Source organism: Elephantulus edwardii, unplaced genomic scaffold (assembly GCF_000299155.1).
Source record: "Elephantulus edwardii isolate Elephantulus edwardi_28Jun2011 unplaced genomic scaffold, EleEdw1.0 scaffold00150, whole genome shotgun sequence".
Lineage (NCBI taxonomy): Eukaryota > Metazoa > Chordata > Mammalia > Macroscelidea > Macroscelididae > Elephantulus > Elephantulus edwardii.
In genome coordinates this window covers 3,495,003-3,517,240 of record NW_006399900.1, presented here as the reverse complement: position 1 = coordinate 3,517,240, position 22,238 = coordinate 3,495,003, and the positions used below count along the sequence as shown (strand labels likewise).

The 22,238-nt window shown below is 37.8% G+C and overlaps 1 protein-coding gene across 1 annotated transcript in view; it reads left to right on the top strand.

Annotated features, from left to right (window-relative positions):
* TASP1 (taspase, threonine aspartase, 1) overlaps positions 1-22,238 on the top strand; it is a 310,532-nt gene that overhangs the window by 35,177 nt on the left and 253,117 nt on the right. The window contains exons 4-5 of the mRNA XM_006894750.1: positions 14,892-15,012; positions 20,512-20,596. Coding sequence (XP_006894812.1) covers positions 14,892-15,012; positions 20,512-20,596 — 206 coding nt within the window. The remainder of the gene's footprint in view (positions 1-14,891; positions 15,013-20,511; positions 20,597-22,238) is intronic.

Genomic DNA, 22,238 nt, shown 5'->3' with positions numbered 1-22,238 from the left:
GGCAACATCTGTTATCTGAAATACTTCAATTGGTATGCCATCTATTCCTGGGGCCTTAGAAGGAGAATTAATGCCTTTGAGCTGTCGTTCTGAAGAAGAGTATTGGATATACTGTGAACTGCTGTGAGAGCAAACAGGTTTAGCCTAGAGAGGGTAAAACCAGGCTACTCCTTGGCAAGGATTGTGAGTGCCCGTTTGACATACTTTGGGCATGTTGCAAGGAAGGACCAGTCCTTAGAGAGGGACATCATGCTTGGAAGGGTGGGTGGATAGCACAAGAGAAGAAGACCCTTTGATGAGATGGATTGATTCAGTGACTGGGGTAATGAGGGTAGGTGTGTCAGAGACAGTAAGCTTGGCACAGGATAGAGCAGGTTTCAGGGCTATTGTACTTAGGGTTGCTCTGACTCAAAAGCAACTTATGGGCACATAACAACAACATCATCATCATATAAATCAGTGGATCATTCCATTTTTCTGTTTTGTGAATGAATGTTCCGTTGCTTGTTTAACTACTCATTAATTGAATGGTAACTGAGTTGAATCCAATTTTTGGCTGTTGTAATTAAAGCTGCTGTGGACACTGATATACAGGCATTTTATTCCTTCCCCCCCCCGCCTCTGAAATATATTTTTTTTTGGATTTCCATACATTCATTGTTGCACACTTTTCTCCCTGCCCAACGCCTAGTTCACTTTTCTCTTTGACAAGTTAAAAAAAAATTCTTTTACTGTTATTAAACACACCCCTCCCCCTTCCCCAGTCTACTCCACTAAGTAACTTTCATTCTGGACTCTTATCATGAGAATAATACCTGATCATATATTCCTCCTAAGCACTTCTCTCCTACATCTGTTTCAATGCAATATATATTATTTACCCCCCAACTCTGATGTCAGCCTGCTTTACAACAATGACACTGTACAGTATTTGTCCTTTTGTGACTGAGCTATTTCACTAAGCATAATGTCCTCCTGGGTCACCCATTTTGTATAATATTTCAGAAGTTCCTTGTTTTTCAATGCAACATAGTATTCCATTATGTGACTATATACCACAGCTTCTCTATCCATTCGTTTGTTGATGGGCACTTGGGGTTGTTTCCAACTCTTTACTATTTAAACAAAGCCACAATGAACATGGGTGAGCATATATCTGCTTGAGGGGCAGTTCTGGTTTCTTTAGGGTATATTCCCAGTAGTGGAATTACTGTATTAAATAGTATTTCTATTTGCAACTTTTTTGAGAAAGCGCCATACTGCCTTCCAGAGTGGTTGCACCATTTTACACTCCCACCAACAGTGAATAAGGGTTCCGGTTTGTCTACAACCTCACCAGCATTTATTGTTTACTGTTCTGTTAAATTTTGCTATTCTTTTTGGGGTGAGATGATATCTCATAGTTGTTTTGATAATTTTATTCCTTTTTAACATGTTGCTGCACACTTTTAAATTGACGACCTTGCTTAGAAACACATTTTTTTTTCTTACGTATTACCGTCATTTGTGGCAACGTGTTAATGGACTATTTTTCTAATCACGTTTGTGAGCATCTGAGACTGCTAGATAGTATTGTTCTCTCTCATTGCTGTCACATTGGTTCTTAGTCTCCAGTGGGTTTCCAAGGCTGTAAATCATACAGGAGGCCACTGCTCATGTTTCTCCCTCAGAGCAGCTGATGGATTTGAACCACCCGAGATGCAGTCTTTAGATTAGCAGTGCAACCTCTGTGGACTGTGAAACCAGAGCTCCCTAGTGATAGTGTTTGGTGCTCTTAGCAACCTATGTTCCACAGACAAAATCCTGCCAAATTTGGTGCAATCCTCACAGTTTCCACTCTGTTTTAAGCCCATTGTTGCAGTCTCTGTGTCAGGCCATTTTACTGTGTAAATACATTCCCCTGACCTGGTATTTCCAAGCACAGTGTCCTCGTAAGGGACTGGCCCCTCCTGATAACATACTAAAAGTATATGACATGAAATTTTTGCCATCCTTGCTGCTTTTTCTAAAAATAAAAAAAAATAAAAAATTGTTTTAATTGTGATTTTAACAAAAGTTTACAGGAAAGTTGGATTTTCATTCATTCATTGTTACACATTTTCTTCCCTCCTCCTCTTCCAGTTTACTTTCTTTTTTTAAAAAGTTCATTCAGTGACGCACATTTTTCTCCCTTTTCCCTTTCCGTACCCCTTCCCCAGACTTCTTTGCAATGTACCTCTCATTCTAGACCATAGTCTAATTATATCTACCTTTTAAACAGTTCTGTCCCTCCTCTGTTCCAGTAGTGTTTATTATCTATCCACTGTTTTTCTATTCTCCCAACCCCCCATGTCAGTCCTGCCTCATAACAGTAGTGTTATGCAGTAACAATGGTGTTATGCAATGTTGGCCTTTTGAGGCTGAGACTCTGACTTTGTAAACAAATTGGTTTGTTATTTTGGCAACAAATACAACAGCAGTATTGACACAATTCAAGGCCTTCACCTCTGTGGTCTTGCTTACTCATTGTCCAACTTCCACATTCATATAAAGAAATTGAAAATGCCATGACTTGAGTCAGGTATATCTTAGTCTTTGAAGGGACATCCTTGCTCTAGAAGTTTTGCTCAGGACAATATGTGGTTTCATGTCTTGACTGTTGTGTACATGGATGTTGAAAATTATTACACTTCTAAACCTGAGGCCGCATTGTTCTTCATGTATGTTGGCTTCTTGAATTATTTGCCCAGCATATAAATTGAAAATATATGGGAAAAGGATATAACCCTGACATACACTTTTCTGATTTTTGAACCATGTAATAGTCCCTTATTCTATTTGAATGACTGCTTCTTTGTATGTATACAGGTTCTCTACAAGCACAATTAAATGCTCTGGAATTCTTGTTCTTTGTATTGTTATCTCTAATTTATTGTTATCATCCATACAACTTAACGCCTTTGCGTAGTTAAGTAAAACATAAGTAAACATCTTTCTGGTATTCTGGGCTTCCAACAAATGATGAAATCCGCAATCTCACGCACCACTTCTAATTCTAGCTGGAATTTCTGGCAGTTCTTGATTGATATACTGCACCAGCCAATTTTGAATAGTCTTCAGGAAGATTTTACTTGCCAAAAAACCAAAGAAACGGCATTTTGTATTTGTAATTAATGATATTGTTTGATTTGTGCAGTCTGTTCAATCACCTTTTTTTTCCAATGAGGATAAGTCTGCCTTTCAGATTTCTCGGCATAGATGGGTGAACACATCCTGGGCTGCATGTGTTTGTTGAAGCACCTCAGTGGTACTCCATCAATTCCTGGACCCTTATTTTTTACTCACAAACATCTTCCTTCAGTGTAACTTGGGCTTCTTCCTTCAGTACCATTGGTTCTTGATCATATACTGCCTTCTTAATGGTTGCACATTGACCAGTTCTCTTTGATATAGTGATTCTGTGCATTCCTCTCACTAGATTATACGGAAGGATTTAAATCATGTATTGCTTCTATAGACAGTGCTCTGCTGCCTTCTAAGAGTTAGAGTTCAGTGTTGATGAGGTGGGATGTGCTAGCCAAATTTATTAAATTTCCCAGTTATGAAATAGAATAGAAAAAAAAGTAGAATAGATTGGTTCTGTAGCTTCATTTTTGTTTGATTCTAACATTTTTTTGTACTTTCTAATACCATTTAAAGAATGTCTTCTGTGATGCAGTAGTTTTTCAGTAGTGTTACTTAGTTTGGAGGCCTAGTATCACAGTTGGTAGTTTGAACCCATCAGATGCTTTGTAGTAGAAAAATAAGACAATCGATGTTTATAAAGAGTTATAGAAATGGTGGAACAATTTTACTCTTTCCTGTGGGGTTGCTCTGACTTGGAATCACTGGGAAGTAATAGGTTGCATAATTAATTTCCATTTAGGGTTTGTTGTGTTTTTTTTTTTTTTTTTGTGTGTGTAATTGTTTTGTTAGTGATTTCCTGTGTATACATTGATGTATTTGGTTTTTATGCTCTTCTTTACATTCTGGAGAGCTCCTTTAAATAATATTTACAGACCTGCTTTGATTGAGGTAAATTCCCAGAAGTATTGTTTATTTAGGTATGTCTTGGTTTTCCTCTTATTTCTGAACATTAATTTTTCTGGGCAAAGAATTCTTAGCTGGCAATTATTTGACTTCAGGATTTTACATACGTTCTACTGGTGTGCAGGATTTCTGGGGAAAAAAGTCTACACTAATTTTTATGGTGGACTGTTGATATGTTACACTCTGTTTTTGGCTTACCTGCTTTCAGAATTCTCTCTTGTCCTTGGTCTTCAAGAATTTTACTATGATGTATTTTTCTTCTGTTTGGAGTTTGTGTATCTTCCTGCTAGTAGTAGGCTTGGCTCCTTATTTAAGTCTGGGAAATTCTTTAAGATTCTCTTTTAGGAAATTCTTTCTGTGTCTTTATTATAATTACAATGCTCTGGAATCCTAGAAAAAAAAGTTTCATTTCTTAATTGAATTCCACATTTCCATTTGGTTTTGTTCCTTTCTCTTGAGAATGAAATTCTTTATCTGATCATTTTTCTTCTGTCATCTGTTTGCTTGAATGTATGTTCTTGCATTTTCTAATTCATTTATTTTAGCCTTAAGTCCCATTATTCTTCTCTCTTTTAATCGAGTATCTAATTTAGTCTGTTCTCCTTTAATTTGTTTTTGTGTACTGTTTGCTATCTTTCAACATATTTCAAGTGTTTGTGTGGGAAGTGTTCTGCTTTGTTTTCATAATCCTGGACCCTGTAGGAGAAGTTTCTGCTTCTTTATGTTTCTGTTTTGATTGACATTCTTCCCTGATTGCCCTGTTTGTTTTACCTCCAGTGGCATGTTCTATAGAGAGTTGTGTTAACTCAATGACTGTGCATTTCAAAGGTTCAGATCCATCAGTGGTTACTCAGGAGAAAGATGAGCAGTCACTTCCTATTTTGATTTCTAGTCTTGCAAACCTGGTGGAAGGGACAGCAAGGTTGAGTTTTGATCTCCTCAAGTAGCTCTCTGACAGTTCATTTGTTAAAGCCCTTGGCTGCTACTCATCAGCTCAGCAGGTTGAAGTTATCACCTGCCTTATGTGAGAAAGGTGAAGCAGTTGCCTTCGAAAATGATTTACAGCCTTTGAAACACTATCAGGTAGCTCTGCTCTGTCCTCCCTGTAGTAGGGGTAGAAAAGAATAGAATTGATGGTAGCGTGAAGTTTTTGTGAGTGTTGGGTTTTGTTTTTTTTAATCTTCTAAATTTAACTAAAAGACACTCTGATCCTTTGATTTTATTCATCATTAAGTCAGAAGTTCTTTCTGATCTTTTTTCTCTACTCCTTTATGGGTTCTAGTGTCTCCCCATCCTCCACCCCACCAGTGAATTTTAGATCTTTTGGAACATTTTCAGACTCTGGATTTCCCCTGTGGTGCCGGACTTGACTCATTTTCAAGGTGCCTCTCTCTTCTCTGGACTTCACTGAAGCTTTTCCCAGATGGTCACACCGTGGGCGTGGATTCCTTCACTTCCTTTTGTTGGACCGGTACAAGGCTTTCCTTCTTGTGTCTAATTTCACACGCAGGACTTCTCTTCTGGCCAAGGTTGGAAGTAGTGACACATCTCTCTGGAGGTTGAGGACACTTTATGCCCTTTCCTCACATGCAGCCCTGAATGGGGTCTCCCAGGCTTTCTATTTGTTGAAGGGAGCCAGCTGTTTCTGAAAGTATTAATGGGTTTAATGATAAATTTTGTTCACATTTGATGATGGCTAGAATCTGCAGCTTATCTCCCACAGGCCCTAGAGACTGTTAGAGCCAGCTCTCAGGAAGATTCAGCAACACACACTCATGGTGCCGTGGCTTCCCTGTGTGTGTCAAGTGTGTGACTTGCCAATTTCCCTCGCCAACCTGCTGCATAATGGAACTGTAATTTCTTCTATTGTTCTTTGTTCAGAGTGTTGCCATCCCCTTTTCAAAATGATTGCAGTGGACGAGTCCTCTGGATGGATGCCTGCATCCAGCAGCACCTTGCCTTCATACTGACCCTGCTCCTCGTCCCCATTCTGTGGCTCACCTCAGCTTTCCACCACCTCACCTGTCTTCTCCAGTTCTGGGATAGCAGTCTGTGCCTGCTTGTGTTCATGGTTCAATGGGCTAACTATGCAGGGATGGATGGGAGCAGTTAGTTGTGTTCCCTTCCGTCTTGCCCAGGTTCCCTCTGTGTGTCCTTGTGTGTTTGTGTCTGATAGATAATTACGTCAGGAATAGAATTCCTGGATTTATGACTGAGTGGCACATACAACAACATGCTAAGCATAAAGAGCTCTTGTGACTTGGTGAGTAAGTGCTGGACTGCTAACTAAAAGGTATTGATTTGAATGCACATGCTGGAAGATAAAACAGTTTTCTTTCTTATGTGTAGATTTTCATTGCTGTCAAATCAGAAGAGATTCATGGCTGACCCTCCAGTGGATTTTTGAAAGCTGAAAATCACAGGGAAGGAGATTGCACATCTTTCTACCGTGGGGACACTGGTAGACTCAGACTTTACCGTTGGGTTAGCAGCGTAATTCCCTACAGACCATCCCCCTAGCATTCCCTTTGTGTAGATTACAGCCTTGGAAATTGTATGCAGGGTTACTATGGGTCAGAAGCAACGAGTATAGTACAATAAGTGTGTGCTTAACTATAGAGAAACAGCCCCGTTTACCTTCTCACTAGCAATGGATGAGAGCTGCAGTTGGTCTTTAAATTTTAGCTATTCTAGTAGGGAGCTCTGGTGACTTAATGGTAAGGAACTGTGCTGTCTACTCAGAGGCATGCAGTTCAAATGCACCAACTGCTTTACGAGACAGAGATGAACAGTCTCTTCCTGTACGCTTTACAGCCCCTGAAAACCTGCTGGAGGGTCAGGTATGAGTCACTTCTGACTGGAGGGTATATAAGAGCAACAGTAATAGTAGGTATGTAAGGATCTGTGGTGGTACAGTGGTCAAGTGCTTGGTTGCTCACCTCAAGGGGGGTGGTTTAAACACACTCGCAGGCTTTGTGGTAAAAGGACTTAGGGACAGGCTCCCATGATGACTGTGGTCAGGAAAACCCAGTGAGTGCTTCTCGTGTGATATGTGCGCTTGTGGTGGGTCACAACTGAGGTGACAGAACCAAACCACAGTGATCTTGTAGTGGTGTCATATTGTTTTAATTTGCCTAATGTCTAATTTAGTAATTTTCCTAATGACTAATGATGTTGTTGGAAAGTCTTTCTCATGCTATTTTTAATCTGTATTAAAATCATGGGTCGAATTAAAAACACTTGAGTTATCTTACGGAATTTTATGCATTCTTTATATTCTGGATACAAGTCTTTTTAACAGATACATATTTTGATAAATTTTTTCCCCAGTCTCTGACTTTTATTTTTTAAAAATAAACTCCTTCCTTTGTAATTTGAATGAAAGTTTACATAGCATATTGTTCATGCAATCATTTATAATGTTACATATTTACTTCAGAATAGTCTTTGCTTTATAAAACAGTAAAAAGGATAGTTTAGAGAGTTCTCATGTAAGTGAAATGAGATCCATTTTTCTCTTATTGATATCTTAACCTTTTTAAAAAAAAATTTCTTGGGGGGAGGGGGGAGGGTTTGTGCGGGGAGAAGGGTACAACAATGAATGAATGGAATCCCAAAATCTCTGTAGATGTTCATTGAAATGAAAAATAAACAACCTAAATTAAAAAAAAATTTCTTTTTAATAGGTTCTATTTGTAACTTATTACAAATATTGAACAGCCTCTGCTTCCCAGGGGCTCCCATAGTGAGGTAGGCTTTTTGTTTTGCATCAGATTCTCCAAGTGCAGCTTCTAAGAGGGTGGTGCACAGGCTGAGTCTGTCGAGTCCATTTAGGGTCCAGGTGGCGGGGCTCAGAGCTGGAGCAGCCCAGCAGCTGCAGTGTGTGCACCCAATGATCTGGCCCACTTCTACCTTGCTTTGGAGGACCTGGCAGATGCAGTTGGTGCTGAAGTCAGTGTCCCGGGTCAGGATGCAGCTCAGGTAGCATAGTTCTTGTCGCTCTACTTCCACTTGGCAAACTTGTCAACACAGCCCTCTGATGCAGTACTTTTACATCTTCCTTCTGATGGCCTTGTGCTTATCTATGAAAGAGGTTGAAGATGGATCAGGTTTTCTGGTGGTGGATTCTGAAGATGGGCCACAGAGACTCCACTTTTCCTTTTTTCCCTCATGAGGCTTTATTTCTGCCTCTCATCTATTGAGCCACATGTGTCCTCATAAAGTCCTGCCTCTCATATGATCTGCATACAGGTTGAAAAGGCAGAGCAAAGAAGCAGCAGTAGAAAGAAGCAGAGACCTTAATGAGGAGATTGAGAAACAGCAAGGGAAAGTGACTTTCCCAAAGTCTGAAGCAGTAAGTAGTAGAGTGGAACAAGAACCCAAGCCTGTAATTACAGAATCCAGAAGTCTTCCCGTTGTACTCTTGGAAAGCAGATTCTAAGATCTTGTGAACAGAAATGCCTAACATCAATAGGAGCCAGAAAGCTCCCCTAGATGGCTGGGAGTTGATTAAACCAACATTATGTATTACTTTTGTTACGATTTAACCAGTATGTTTATGACTACATTATTAACAGACATCTGTATTTGATTTTATGTGTGGTGTAAATTGTTCTTGTCCCCTTACTGGTGTGAGCCTGCAAGGTGGCACAGTGCTAAACAGGCCTGATGATCTGCTTCTGTAGAGATTATGGCCAAGAAAACCTGATGGGATTTTGTGACACTCAGTATACATAACACTGTCATGAGTTAGATCAACTCAGTGGCAGCTAGGTTTTGAATGTTATGCTATATTCAGATCTCCTTACTTTGACCTGATGTTCCTTCACCCTTCCATCCATGGCACCGTATTACCTTTACCCATCACGTCTCTTTAGACACCACTTGACTTGGGCAGTTTCTTAGCTTGCCTTGGTTTTGATGATGTAGGTGTTTTGTAGACTTTTCCTCAATTGAGACTTGTCTGGTTTTTTGTAATTAAAATGGGGTGTTGAGTTTTGAGAAGAAACACTTTAGCGTAGAGGTAAAGTGCTTCACATAAGGTGAAAGGAACATATCGTCAGCCTGAATAATCACTATTTATGTTACCTTACTTCACGAAGCATGGGTAGTGTATATCAGATTTTAAAATTGTGAAATGAATTCTTTTTTTCTCCTAAATAGACTGGGTGTTTTTTTGTTTGTTTGTTTTGTTTCTTTTAATTCATATGTACAGCACACATTGAAGGAGTGGAGAGTTATGTTCTATACTTTTGAGGAAAGAATATATGTATTTGGAACTGTTTATCAGAGAAATATCTTTTCTGTTTGTTTATTCTCAACTCATTGAGTCAAAACTGAATTGTAGCTGACCTTCCACTGCATTTCTGAGGCTGTACACATCACGGGGGAGATTGCCATCTTTTTTCTGGGTATCTGTTGGTGGATTTGAACTACCATAGAGGAACGGCCTTTGGGTGAGCAGTTTAACTCTCTATGAACTATGCCGGCAGAGCTCTGGAATTACAAAAAAACAGCTCAAGAATAGATTTGATACATTGAACACTACTGAGCAATGCTCAGATGAGTTGTGGGATGATAGCAAAGACATTATCCAAGAAGAAAGAGAAAAGCCTGAAATGGATGTCAGATAGAAGTTGAAATGAAGAGAAGAATTGCCGAACAGAAAATTTTTGTAAGAGAGCTGAACAGAATATTTCAAAGGGCAGCTCAGAAGACATAGCAAAGTATTATAATGAAAGATGGGAGGGAGCTGGCATTCGTAAACCAGAAGGGAAAAACATGCTCATGTTCAGCATTTCTCGAGCTCAAAGAACTGAAGAACAGATTCAAGTCTGAGCTGCAATACTGAAGGATACTTGGGGAAAAATATTTAATAATGCAGGAAACATTGAAAGAAGATGAAACATAATATAGTTACAGTACCAAAAAGAGATTATTTAATGCTGAACCATTTCAGGATGTAGCATACGATCAAGAACCAGGGGTGCTTAAGTCCGAGCTATGTTGAAGGCACTGGCAAAAAAAAAGGTCTCAGAAATTTATAAAATGCCAGCTGAGGTATTACATAAATAGATGCAGCTCTGGTAATCCAAAAGAGTGTGGAAATAACTGAAAATTATTGATATTTGAATTTTCAGAAATTCAAGCTGAGTTCAGGAGAGGTCATGGAATGAGAGGTGTCATTGCTAATGTAATCTTGGTTAAAAAGCTGAGAATACGAGAAAGATGTTTATTTTTGTTTTATTGACTATTCAAAAGTGTTGAGTGTATGCATCATAACAAATTATAGATAATGCTTCAAAGAATAAGAATTCAGGACACTTCATAGTGTGAGTGTGAAACCTCTATGTGTACCAAGAGGCATTTGTTCAAACAGAACAAGGAGATATTCCATGGTTTAAAATCAGAAAATTGAAGTGTCAGCGTATCCTTTCTCCATATTTATTCAGTCTACTGAGCAAATAATTTAAGAAGTTGGAATATATGAAGAATGTTGCTCAGAATTTGGAGGAAGCTTCATCCACAACCAATATTATGGAGATTACATAACTTGGCTTGCATAAAGGGAAGAATATTTAAAGCACTTAACTATTTCACAGCTGGGCATGGTCTAATTTAATTTTCTCACCAAACTTTATTGTAGCACTCGGTCTTCAGAGATCCTCTTAGGAATAGGATTACATTAGACGACCTAATTTGCTGTTAAGGCACCTTCAGAGTAAGGGTAAAAAAACCCCAAACTCTTGACAGTAAGTTTCAGTAATATACATAAGCTGTTTTTATTGGTCTCTGGGTGAAAATATTGGCCAATTATAATGATGGTAACTGTAATTAGTATTATTAACAGCCATTCTTCCCATAGTGGCAATACATTTCTAAAGCATTTCTTTATCAGTGTCTCTGTACTAATGGATTGGTGTAGATTAGGTACGATACCACAGTGGTATAAGGTACATTGGCCTATCGTTCTAAAACTAGTGAGACTCCATATGTGTAAGCAAAAGGTCCAGGAATTGGATATTAGGTTGCACTTTATATTATGGACACCTTGATTTTCCACATAGGAATACATAGCTGTAAGGCAAGAGCATACCTTTGCTTTATAGGGAGGGAAATAGAAAAAAACTGTAGAAAGATAGTAACAATTCTAAAGGAAAAAGATGCAGTAAAACTTCTGGGGAACCCAAAGATAGAGCAGTTACATCATCGGAGATCATTACACAATATTTTCAATAGCACATGCCAGTAAAATCTTGCTGAAAATTATTTAAAAATGCCTGGTGCAACACATTGACCAGGAATTGCCAGAAATTCAAGCTGCACTCAAAAAACCTGTTGAAATAAGGTCATTATTGCTGATATCAGATATATTTTATCTGAAAGCACAGTACACTGAAAGGCGGTTACTTATATTTTATTGAGTATGCAAAAGCTTTCAAATATGTGGATTATAATAAATTATGGATGACATTGAATAGCTAAAAAAAAGAAAAAAAAAACCCCAAAACCCAAAAACCAAACCCAAACAAAACACCACTAAAATGAAACAACAATCCACAAAAACCCAAGAAGTCATTGCTATTCTGTTGCAGTTTACTCACGGCTGACCCCACATTGGGTTTCCGGGGCTGTAAATGGCACAGGAGGATTTTGCCCATCTTTCCCGCACACACCCACTTGTGGATTGAACTGCCAGGGAGGTGAGGGCTTTAGATTAGTAGTGCATCCATCTACACGCTGTGCCACCGGGACTGCTTAATGTTGACAAGGAATGAGGAAGACAAGAGAAGAATCAGTGCCTTTGAATTGTGGTATTGATGACAAAGATTGAAAATAACAGACTGCCCCCCCCCAAAAAAAAGTCCAAACAAATCTTGTCTTTGAAGAAGTTCAGCTATTGTGCTCCTTGTTGTTTGCTGTTCTTGTTAGGTGCCATTGAGTCAGCTTTTACTCAAAGCAACCCAGTGAACAGAAGATGTGAACTTTGCTCTATCCTGCTTCATCCTATCATCTCTGATACTCTTGAGCCCATTGGTACGGTCATTGTGTCTGTTCATCTTTTTGGGAGGAGTGCGTGAATCTTCTTCTTTTTCTCTAACCCTCTGCCATTCCCAGCATGATTTCTTTTTCCAAGGACCGACATCTACCTACATGCCCAAAGCATGTGAGATGAAATTTCACCATCCTTAAATCTAAGGAGCATTCTCATTACATTTCCTCTAAGACAGGCTTGTTTATTCTTTTGACACTCTATAGGACTTTCAGTACCCCACTAACTACAACACCACAATTCAAAGGATTTATTCTTCTGTCATCCTTATTCATTGTCCAACTTTGAGATGTATAGGAAACATTTGAAAAGACCATGGCTTGGATCAGGCATACTTTAGTTTTTAAACTGACATTCTTGCTCTTTAGACTTGGAGAGGCCCTTCACAGCAGATTGTCCTAATACAACATGTATTATGATGTCTTGACTGCTGCTTCTGTGGATGCTGATTTTGGATCCAAGTAAAAGGAAATCATTGATAACTTTCAGTCCATCCTAATAGATGGATATTATGATGTTGGCTGTTGGTTCAGTGGTGAGAATTTTTCTTTTGTTAGTGAAATGCAATCCATATGGAAGGCTGTATTAATTGATCTTCAACAACAACTATTTCAAACTCTCATTATTTTCAACAACCAATTGTGCTAACTGCATAATGCAAATTATTGATGATTGTTACTCCAAACCTGATGCCAGATTGTTACGCCAAGCCTGATGCCACATTCTCTTTTATAGAGTCTAGTTTCTGGAATGATTTGCTCAGCATACAGATTAAATAGATGTGGAAAAGAAAACAATTCTGACACAAATGTTTCCTGATTTTTAAATTATTCAACTGCTTCTTAGTCTGTGTTTAGGTTTTGCATGAGCATAATTTGATAGTGTATAGAAATCCAGTTGTTTTAATGTATTAATCTTTTTTTACTAATATTATATTAAACTAATATTATTGCTCCTCAAAAATTTGGAGACATCCCTTACTGCAGACTTTCCCAGTGCAGTATGTCTCCTGATATCTTGACTGCTGTTAGCAAGTTCATTGACTGTGGATCCAAGTAAGATGAAGTTGTGGACAATTTCAGTTTTTGTCTATCATGATGTTTAGTGGTGAGAATTTTTGTTTTCTTGCCTTTGAAATACAATCCATGTTAAAGGCTGTGGTGTTTCATCTTGTGTATCAAATGCTTCAAATCTGACTCAATTTCAGCTTCAAGGTTGTGTCATTTGCATAATGAAGATTATTGATAAATCTTTCTCCAGTAGTGAAGCCACATTCTTCTGCAGAGTCCTCCAGATTCTTGAATAACTGATAGTAATTGAATAATTCTCAAAGAATTGATGCCTTTAAACTGTGATATTGAGGAGTATTGAATATCCCATGGATTTCCAAAACAAACAGATATGTCTTGGAGAAGATGCAGCCAGAGTGCTCATTGGAGGCAAAGATAGTAAACTTTGTTTCATATACTTTGGGCATGTTGTTAGGAAAGTTTCCTGTTTGGGGAAGGACATCATGCTTGGGCAGATTGAGGGTCGATGAGAGGAAGATCCGGGCTCAGATGTGTCAGAGATTGTGGAGATGGCTCAGTATAGGACAGACTTCTATGAACAGTTGTTGTTCATAGGGTTGTACTCAGCTGGACAGCACTTAACAACAATGACACAACAGTAACGTATAGACTCCAGGCTTTCCTATCTAGTCTTTTGAGTGGCTCTTATTACTTTGATCCAAACAGTTCTATAATGAGTATATAATGCTCAGGTTGGGTATTTTTACTAATTAAGCTAGGCACCTAACAGCAATAAAAATTATTAGATTTTATAAAGATTAAAGAAGGTTTTTATAGTGTAAAGTTTAAAGAATATTGCATGACATTAAATTGAGGAATTCATCCAGTTTTCCTGACGTTAGACAATTTGGAGTCTGGGGAGACTTTGAAATCCTGTCCTTAATTTTTCACCTTTTGATCAAGATTTTTTGATCAAAATGTTCAGTAGTGATATCTGGTTAATTTTCAGTTCTTGTCTCATGAGGGGGGACAGTTGCTCATGGAGGAAATAGCTCCATTTCATTTTCTCCTTCAGTGCCTGACTTTTTTGCCATAAATGAATAGAAATCAGTTATTTTGTCTTGAGTGGTTGCTTGGTAACTTTTAAGACCCTGGGCAATATGCAACAAAGTAGGAATTAGTACAGAAACACTAAACATATTAGCCATTTAACTGGGAAGCTTCATGAAACCATGACCCTAATCCTCTAAACCAACCCCCTGTGAAGTTTTTGATTATATAAGCAGTTTGAGCAGTTACTTGTTATTATATCTGTCATATAAATTTTTTCCTGCTTTTTACACCTACATAGACTGACATCAGTTGATTTTATAGCCATACTCATAATTAATGTGATTTTTCTGTCACTATTAATCTACTTACTCGTTTTCCTTCCCAATCCATGTAATAACCACTATTAAACTTTCATTTTTACACATATGCCTTTTCTTTTTTTAAATATTTTTTATTGGTTTTCATATAATAATGACTTTACATTATGTTTCATTCATATATATTGTGTTTGATACCATCGTTCATTTACATTATGTTTCATATAATCATTCTTATACATTCTATTTTACATTATTTTTTTAGTTGCTTTGCTTACAAAGTTTATATACATTGTGTTTTACCCTATTTTTCATTCACATTGTGTTTCAGTCATTCTCATGCATATTTCCTTTCTTACAACAAATGATATTTAAAATTTTGTCTTTTAGGATTCTCCTTTTACAAATGCAGGAATGGGATCTAATCTCAATCTTTTGGGTAAGGTGGAATGTGATGCCAGCATAATGGATGGAAAATCTTTGCATTTTGGAGCAGTTGGAGCACTGAGTGGTATGTGGGCACTTAGAAATGTAAAAAAATTAGCTTCTGATTTTTTTCTAAAGATGCAGTTCCATCTCTGACACCATTCTTGTATGGATGAATGTTGAAAAAATGTTTTTCTCCTTTTTCTGAATTTAAAACATGAAAGTTTAGCTGTGAGTAATTTGAAAGTGAAGTAGCCATTGGCCAAATCTTTGGTCTGAATTTGGTTATTCTCCTCCATCCTCTTCTCAAGTTACAGATGCTTAAGACTTGAGTTAGCATATTACGTGATTTTTTAAAAATTTGAAGTGTGCAAAAAACCTCAAATAGACTCATATGATTGAAGGAAATTTTACTCTTCCTTCCTTTTCCATATCTTTCCTTCCCATCCTTTGTTTCCTGGAGATTAAAAAAAAATAGATTTTAGGGCATTTATCTGTATATTTGTATAAAGTTGTTGTTAAATGCCATCAAGTCTGTTTTCAAATGAAAATGACCTCATGTGACAAGACTAGACCTGCTTTTCTAGGCTGTAATCTTGAAAGGAATTGCCACCCTGCATTTAGCAGCCTCCTGCTTATTGTTAGGCCACCAAGGTCCCTTACCATAATGTAATGTCTATCCAAAAGATGATGATGATATTTGGGAGCAAAATGTTGTATATTTTTTGCACTGTGGTTAAAAAAAAAAAGTAAAGAATTGAATTATTGATGTTTCTTACAAAGGTGAATTTTCATTTTCAGTTCACATTCTAACTTCACATTTCAGTTTAAATGTTTAATTAAAGATGGTTAGCCAGTCATAGACAGTGAAAGAAAGCCAGCGATTTGTCTAGCCAGTGAAAAGTTAAAAATTGTTTTCTGGTTGCTAGTGTCAAACTTTGATATTTATCCTGTGCAAAATCAGCAAATAGATCTCTACAGTTTAGGAGAATAATCAGAGATCAGTCAGTATAAATTGCTTTTCAGTGATTATCAAGGGAGCTCTGGTGGCCTGTTAGTACAAAGCCTGTGCTAATCAAATTTTTATGAGCCATTGAGAAGGAGAAAACTCTCAAATCCTTGCCGTACCAATTCATTGTTTCTTCTTCAATCTCTGACACTACTGAGCCTTCCAACTAGGTTCTTCAATGCGAGTCTGAGAGTCACAGACTTTTGGGGGCTTACTTCAGGTTCAGGTTCTTCATTTTTGTCCTTTTCCCCCTTTTAATTTCCAATTTCTAGAGCCCCTTTATCAGAATTATAGTTACAGCTTTAGTGAGAAAGAATGTGTGCTTTGGGACCAGAAATTCATGGAAAATATGCCAATTTATAGTCAGTAGTCACACTAAGTAAGTAATGTGTTTAACTTTGGGGTAGAGAAGTAAGGGAAAAATAAATGACTAGCTGAGAACCTTGCTTCTGGTGGTCCGTACTTTTCTGAAGCTCGATATAATAGAGACATAGTTTTGTTGTGCACTTTTAAAAGAAAAAATTGTAGTAAGATCTAAGAAGGATGGGCAGGCTCCTCCTGTGAGATTGTTGTTGTTGTTATTTGTCGAGTCGTTTGCGACTCATAGCGACCCTATGTACAAGAGCCCTAAACGCTGTTCTATCCTGTGCCAACCTCGCTGTCTCAAACACACTCATTCCCACCACTCCACTCACAGAATCGATCCATCTCATTGAGGGTCTTCCTCTCCTGCGCTGTCTCTCCACTCTCCCAAACATGATGTCCTTCTCCAAGGACCAGTCCCTCCTTGCAATATGCCCAAAGTATGTCAGACAAAGCTTCAGAATCCTTGACTCCAGGGAACATTCTGGCTTCACCCTCTCCAGGACAAACCTGTTTGTTCTCCTAGCAGTCCATGGTATATTCAGCTCTTCTCCAGCACCTCAACTCAAAGGCATTAATTCTCTTTCTGTTATCCCTATTCACTGTCCAACTCTCCGATGCATAGCACGTAATTGCAAAGACTATAGCCTGGATCAGGCGCACCTTAATCTCTAGCCTGACGTCGTTGTGCTTCAGTACCCTTGAGAGGTCCCTCACAGCTGACTTTCCCAGTGCAATTCGTCTCCTGATTTCCTGGCTGCTGTTACCAAGAGTGCTGACGGTGGAACCAAGCAAACTAAAACTGTTAACTATCTCCATCGCTTCACCATCCATACTGATGCTGCCAATTGGCCCATTGGTGAGAATCTTTGTTTTCTTGATATTGAGCTTCATTCCATATTGAAGACTGCAGTCCTTGACCTTCTGCAGCAAGCACTTCAGTTCCTCCTCAGTTTCAGCGAGCAGGGTTGTGTCATCTGCATAATGCAGGTTGTTGTCCTATGCATACCATCCGGTGAAATCCATGTGTATAGCCTGCATTTATGTTTCTTATAAAAAGTATTTGCAATGAATAAATCATTGAATGTGCAGAACTCTTTCATTCTAGCTCCAGCCTCATTTCTCTCACCAAGCCCATGTATGCCAGCTACTGATCCTTCTTTCCTGTTGCCAACTTTTGCATTCCAGTCCCCCATTATTATTAATGCATCTTGATTGCATGTTTGATCAATTTCTGACTGCAAAAGTTGGTAAAAATCTTCTATTTCCTCCTCTTTGGCTCTAGTTGTTTGTGCATGTATTTGAATGATAGTGGTATTCACTGGACTTCCTTGTATGTGTATGGATATTATCCTGTCGCTCAAGACCTGCTGGAGGCTTAGCTATGGGTTGGTTCTGACATGATAGCAAAACAACAAGATGTAAACAACATAATATTTGCCATTTTAACCATTTTCAGATGTATAACCTGGTGTCATTAATCACACAATTTTGTGCACATATCACCCTCTGTGTTTCCTAATGCTTTATTTCTCAAAAGAAAAACTCCCCTTGCAGCACTGGCTGATCCCCTGGAATGTTTCATTAATACGAGATCATATAATATTGCCCTTCTGCATCTCACTTGTTTCTCTTAATACAACATTTCAAGCCTTATTGCAGAATGATATTTTATTAACTTGTCCATACCATGTTGTATTTATTAATTTCTTCACGGACTCTTTAGTGATTTCTACCTCTTCTTTATTGTGAAGAATGCTGCTGTAAACATTGTACTAAAAGTATCTGAGTTCCCACTTTCCTTTCTCTTACGTATATCTGGAGAAGGGAAATTGTAGGATCATATCGTAATTCTTTAACATTTTGAAGAACTTCCAAATGCTTTCCACAGTGAGTGCACAGTTTCAAAGTGATGGATGAAAGGTCTGGTTTCTCCACAACCTTGTCGAAAATAGATTGAAAGGAACTGTCAGCTTTTACTTAGAAGCCAACCGGAGTTTACTTAGACCAACCTGAGTTTGGCTACCCAGGTTTCTTACTGTAATGCAGTTGGTGTACTAGAGGATGGAGGTGTGTGTTTAGTTCTTTGTTTGTTGTCTATATAACAGTTGAAGGCTGACTGGTTTGATGTTGGTTGTAGTCTGTTGTCCCTCAAGTGTAGCTGGAGCTAGCCTTTACTTTTCTTAAGCTGCAGAAAGTGTGTGTGTGTGTGTGTACCTGGATTGTGTGGATACTGCTGCTGTCCTCTTGTCATCAGCCAGCAGCTGGCTAGTGCAGACACTGTTGTGGCCCTAGGTTTTCATGTTGATAAGAAACCTGTTTGAAAAAGTTAAAAATGACTACTGTATCAGGTTGATTAAAAAGTCCCCACTCAGCCTGTTTCTTTATTTGGTGTTTTCATTCAATTTCTTTCTTTATTCAGTGTTTGAATTTTTTTATAATTTCCTTTGTAATTTAGGGTTCCAGGATTTATCATCCACATCTGTTATTTTTGTTTTCAAGTGTCTTCATGGTAGAAAGTGTAGGCTGCTAGCTGAGTGGTTTACCATCTTGTCAGAAAAACCCAATCGAATGATGATTGCCACACACAGGAAATAGACTGACTCTTAAGATTTCCACTCTGTTATTCCTTCCTTTCTTATATAATTTAGCATTTCCTAGTGTTTTGGAATGGCATTATACGTTAAATAACTAAATTCACATACCCATTTCTCAAATTTCCCATGATTGCATTTCATTAATTTGTTTTGTACTCAAATTACACTCTTTTAATTATTGTTGTTATGTGCCATCCATCGGCTCACCTGTTACTCAGCGAGCCTATGTATAGCAGCTCTGAAGCCTGCCTTGAGCCAATTTCACGGATTCTGACACACCTACTCTCATTGCCCTAGTTACTGTATCAATTTGTCTCATCTAGGGTCTTCCTCTCCTGCACTGTCCCTCCACCCTTCTGAGCATGATGTCCTTCTTTAAGGACCTATCTCTCCTGTCCATGTGCCCATAGTATCTGAGACAGAGCTTCAAAATCCTTGCCTCCAAGGAGAAACTTGGTTTCACCCTTTCCAAGACATACCCTTAATTAGAATTGCTTTAATAATATATGGGGTAGGTCTTTCTTTATCATTCTCTTTCAAGCTTTTCTCGTTCTTATGAATATAAGAATAAACTTAGAATTATTTTTTGAACTTTTGACATTTTATAGATTTGAATTGATAAATTAGTTTGTGTTAAGTTAATGAACTTAAGGAAGAAATCAGAGAGAACAAGAGAAAGCTTAATGCAGCTTTATTAAAGGGGGATGAGGAGATAGGGGAGCTCCCAGGTGAAGTTCCTTATTGTGAGGATGCAGAATGGGGAAGTCACACTGTGAGCTTATTGGGGAGGATTTTTATAACAGAGTCTTTAGGGAGGGACATTCCACTCTGATTTATGATCCTGCTAGCTCAGCCAGGCAGGCAATGCCATTTGCTCTTCTTATCAGGAGCAGGCAAGGCTGTCAGTGTTTGAGTTCTGAATTTTTCATTCTTTTCTTTGGCCCCCTTTGCCCAGACTTAACAGTTTTGCAGTTATAAATTACAATATGGAACCATCATATGCAGAAATTATCCTTTAAGAACTAGTAGAGAGGTATCTGAGCTTTGTCATGGTTTGGATTGTATAGTTCCCCAAAATTCATGTATGTGATGTGGAAGTTTTATGATGATTTCCCACGATCTGATAAGGGTAGAATGCAACATTCTGAATCCCAACTGAGCTCTGAGGTGAAGTAAGAGTGTTTCTCTAGAGTGTGGCTTATCTAAAAAGGGAGGAAATTGAATCAAGAAGAGGGATTCAGTATCATTGAGAAAGAATCACCAGGAATGGAGTCTATCTTTTTGGATTTAGGTATATGGGCTAGGGAGGTCATGGAGAACAGAACAGGGAAGCTCAGGGCACATGAATATCTCCAAGGAATTCTGGGCCTCTATATATGGAAGAAAACAAGGAATTTTCCCCAGAAGTGAGAGACAGTACCTTCCCTTCTAAGTAGCACTGTGAATTTGGGATTCTAGCTCCCTAAATTGTTAGTAAATTTCTGTTACGTTAACCATTTGATTTTTGGAAAAGAATTTTACAAGCTATTTTAAATTTGATTTATAGCAACAGTAACAAATCAGAGTGGGGGACATGAAGGCATTTTTCTTATTTTCTTCTGATTTTATTTTACAGGAATTAAAAACCCAGTCGCCGTTGCTAATCGTCTTCTGTGTGAAGGACAGAAGGGCAAGCTCTCGGCTGGCAGAATTCCTCCCTGGTAACTTCTTTGTTCTGTCCTACCTTCCCTGGGTCTTTGGTCTTTTGTGCATGGGGTGCTTGAGAGCTAGACTTAGCTTGAATGCTGGTACTGTTGGTTCACACCACTAGAAATATACTTTTGAGAGGAAGATATGCTTTGTTCTCTGAACTTAGAAAATTTCATACACTTGGTAAAACTCTTGATGTAATAGAATATTATGGGTTAAAGCAGAAAGGAGATGAGGGTCTTTTTTATTTTTGTAGTCAATTATAGAGAATTTTTGCTCTTACTAAGTGGTCAGTTGTAATGTTTTGATTTTTGAGCTTTAATAGTATCTTATACATTGGAGCTCAGGTGGCCTAGTGATAGGGAGTTGTGCTGCCACCTAAAAGGCAGCCAGTTTGAATCCAACAGCTGCTCTTTGGGGAAAGATGGACATTTTCCCACTGTGCGATTTACAGCTTCTAACAATGTGCTGGAAGGTAGCTATTAGTCGCTTCCTATTTGATAGCAAAGAGTGATACATTTGGAGTATAGAGTCTTAACTAATTTTAAATTTTGACAACTTTGTAGAATAAAAGTGCATAGTTGTTTTCTTGGGGGAAAACCCACTATCAAGGTTACTTTTTCTTTTCTCCAACATTGACATACTATTAAAAAAATACTTTGAATTTTTAAAATATATGTAAAACAGACCATTATAGAAAGCTTCATGGACCTATCATCCATATCCAGTCATTAAGTGTTTTTTGTACATCATCTCTCACATATTCCAATTTTCTTTAGTATTTTAAAGACACTTTGAGACACTGTATTTTATTGCTGTCATTTTCTGTGCCTTTTTCTAAAATCCTTCTGATTTCTTTGTATATTTTTTGTATTGAGTTAATTTTGTTATGGCTTTTCTTCTATCATTTCGTTTATTACTTTTACTTTATTGTTTGTTGGCTGATACTTTTTTTTTTCTCAATTCTTTGGATTTTATTTTCCATCAAGTAAATAACAATCACTTGGGCAAAACAAATATATAAAAGAAATATAAATCACATACTATATAGGTTTTTCATTGAAATTGTACCGTTAACCTGGTGGGACTTAGTACTATATGATTTTTCCCTTTCATTTTTGATGGCATTTACTAATTTATTTTTATCTGCTAAATTGCTATTATATCCTTATAATCGAAAATCTCCCTTTATTTTGAAACCATCTTGACTTCTTTTCCATTTGGAAGTTCTGTTAACAGCTCTATATAGTCCCTCTTTCTATGTCTAGTAATTCTTATTTATTGACTGAAGTCTCTCGTTCCATATTTGTGGTCTTAGGAGTTTATTTTACTTTTCAAAATTCTGTGCTGCTGTTGGTTCTTGCCCTGAAAAAACTCTGTTTTGTATTTCTTATAAGATTGACACAATTTTTACAAATTACCTTAGTTTCTGCTTATCTTTAAATATTCTAAGATTGCTATCATATTTCAGGGACAATTGATGCGTGTGAGAAAGGCAGGGACAACACTTGACACTAAAGTTAACTCCGCAATAAGGGATATACCTTTAACTTGCTGGTCTGTCTGATACTTCTCTAAATCTGAACATTCACATAAAGACAGACTAGGAAGAAGGATTGGCCGTCCACTTCTGAAATAGCAGGCCTCTGAAAA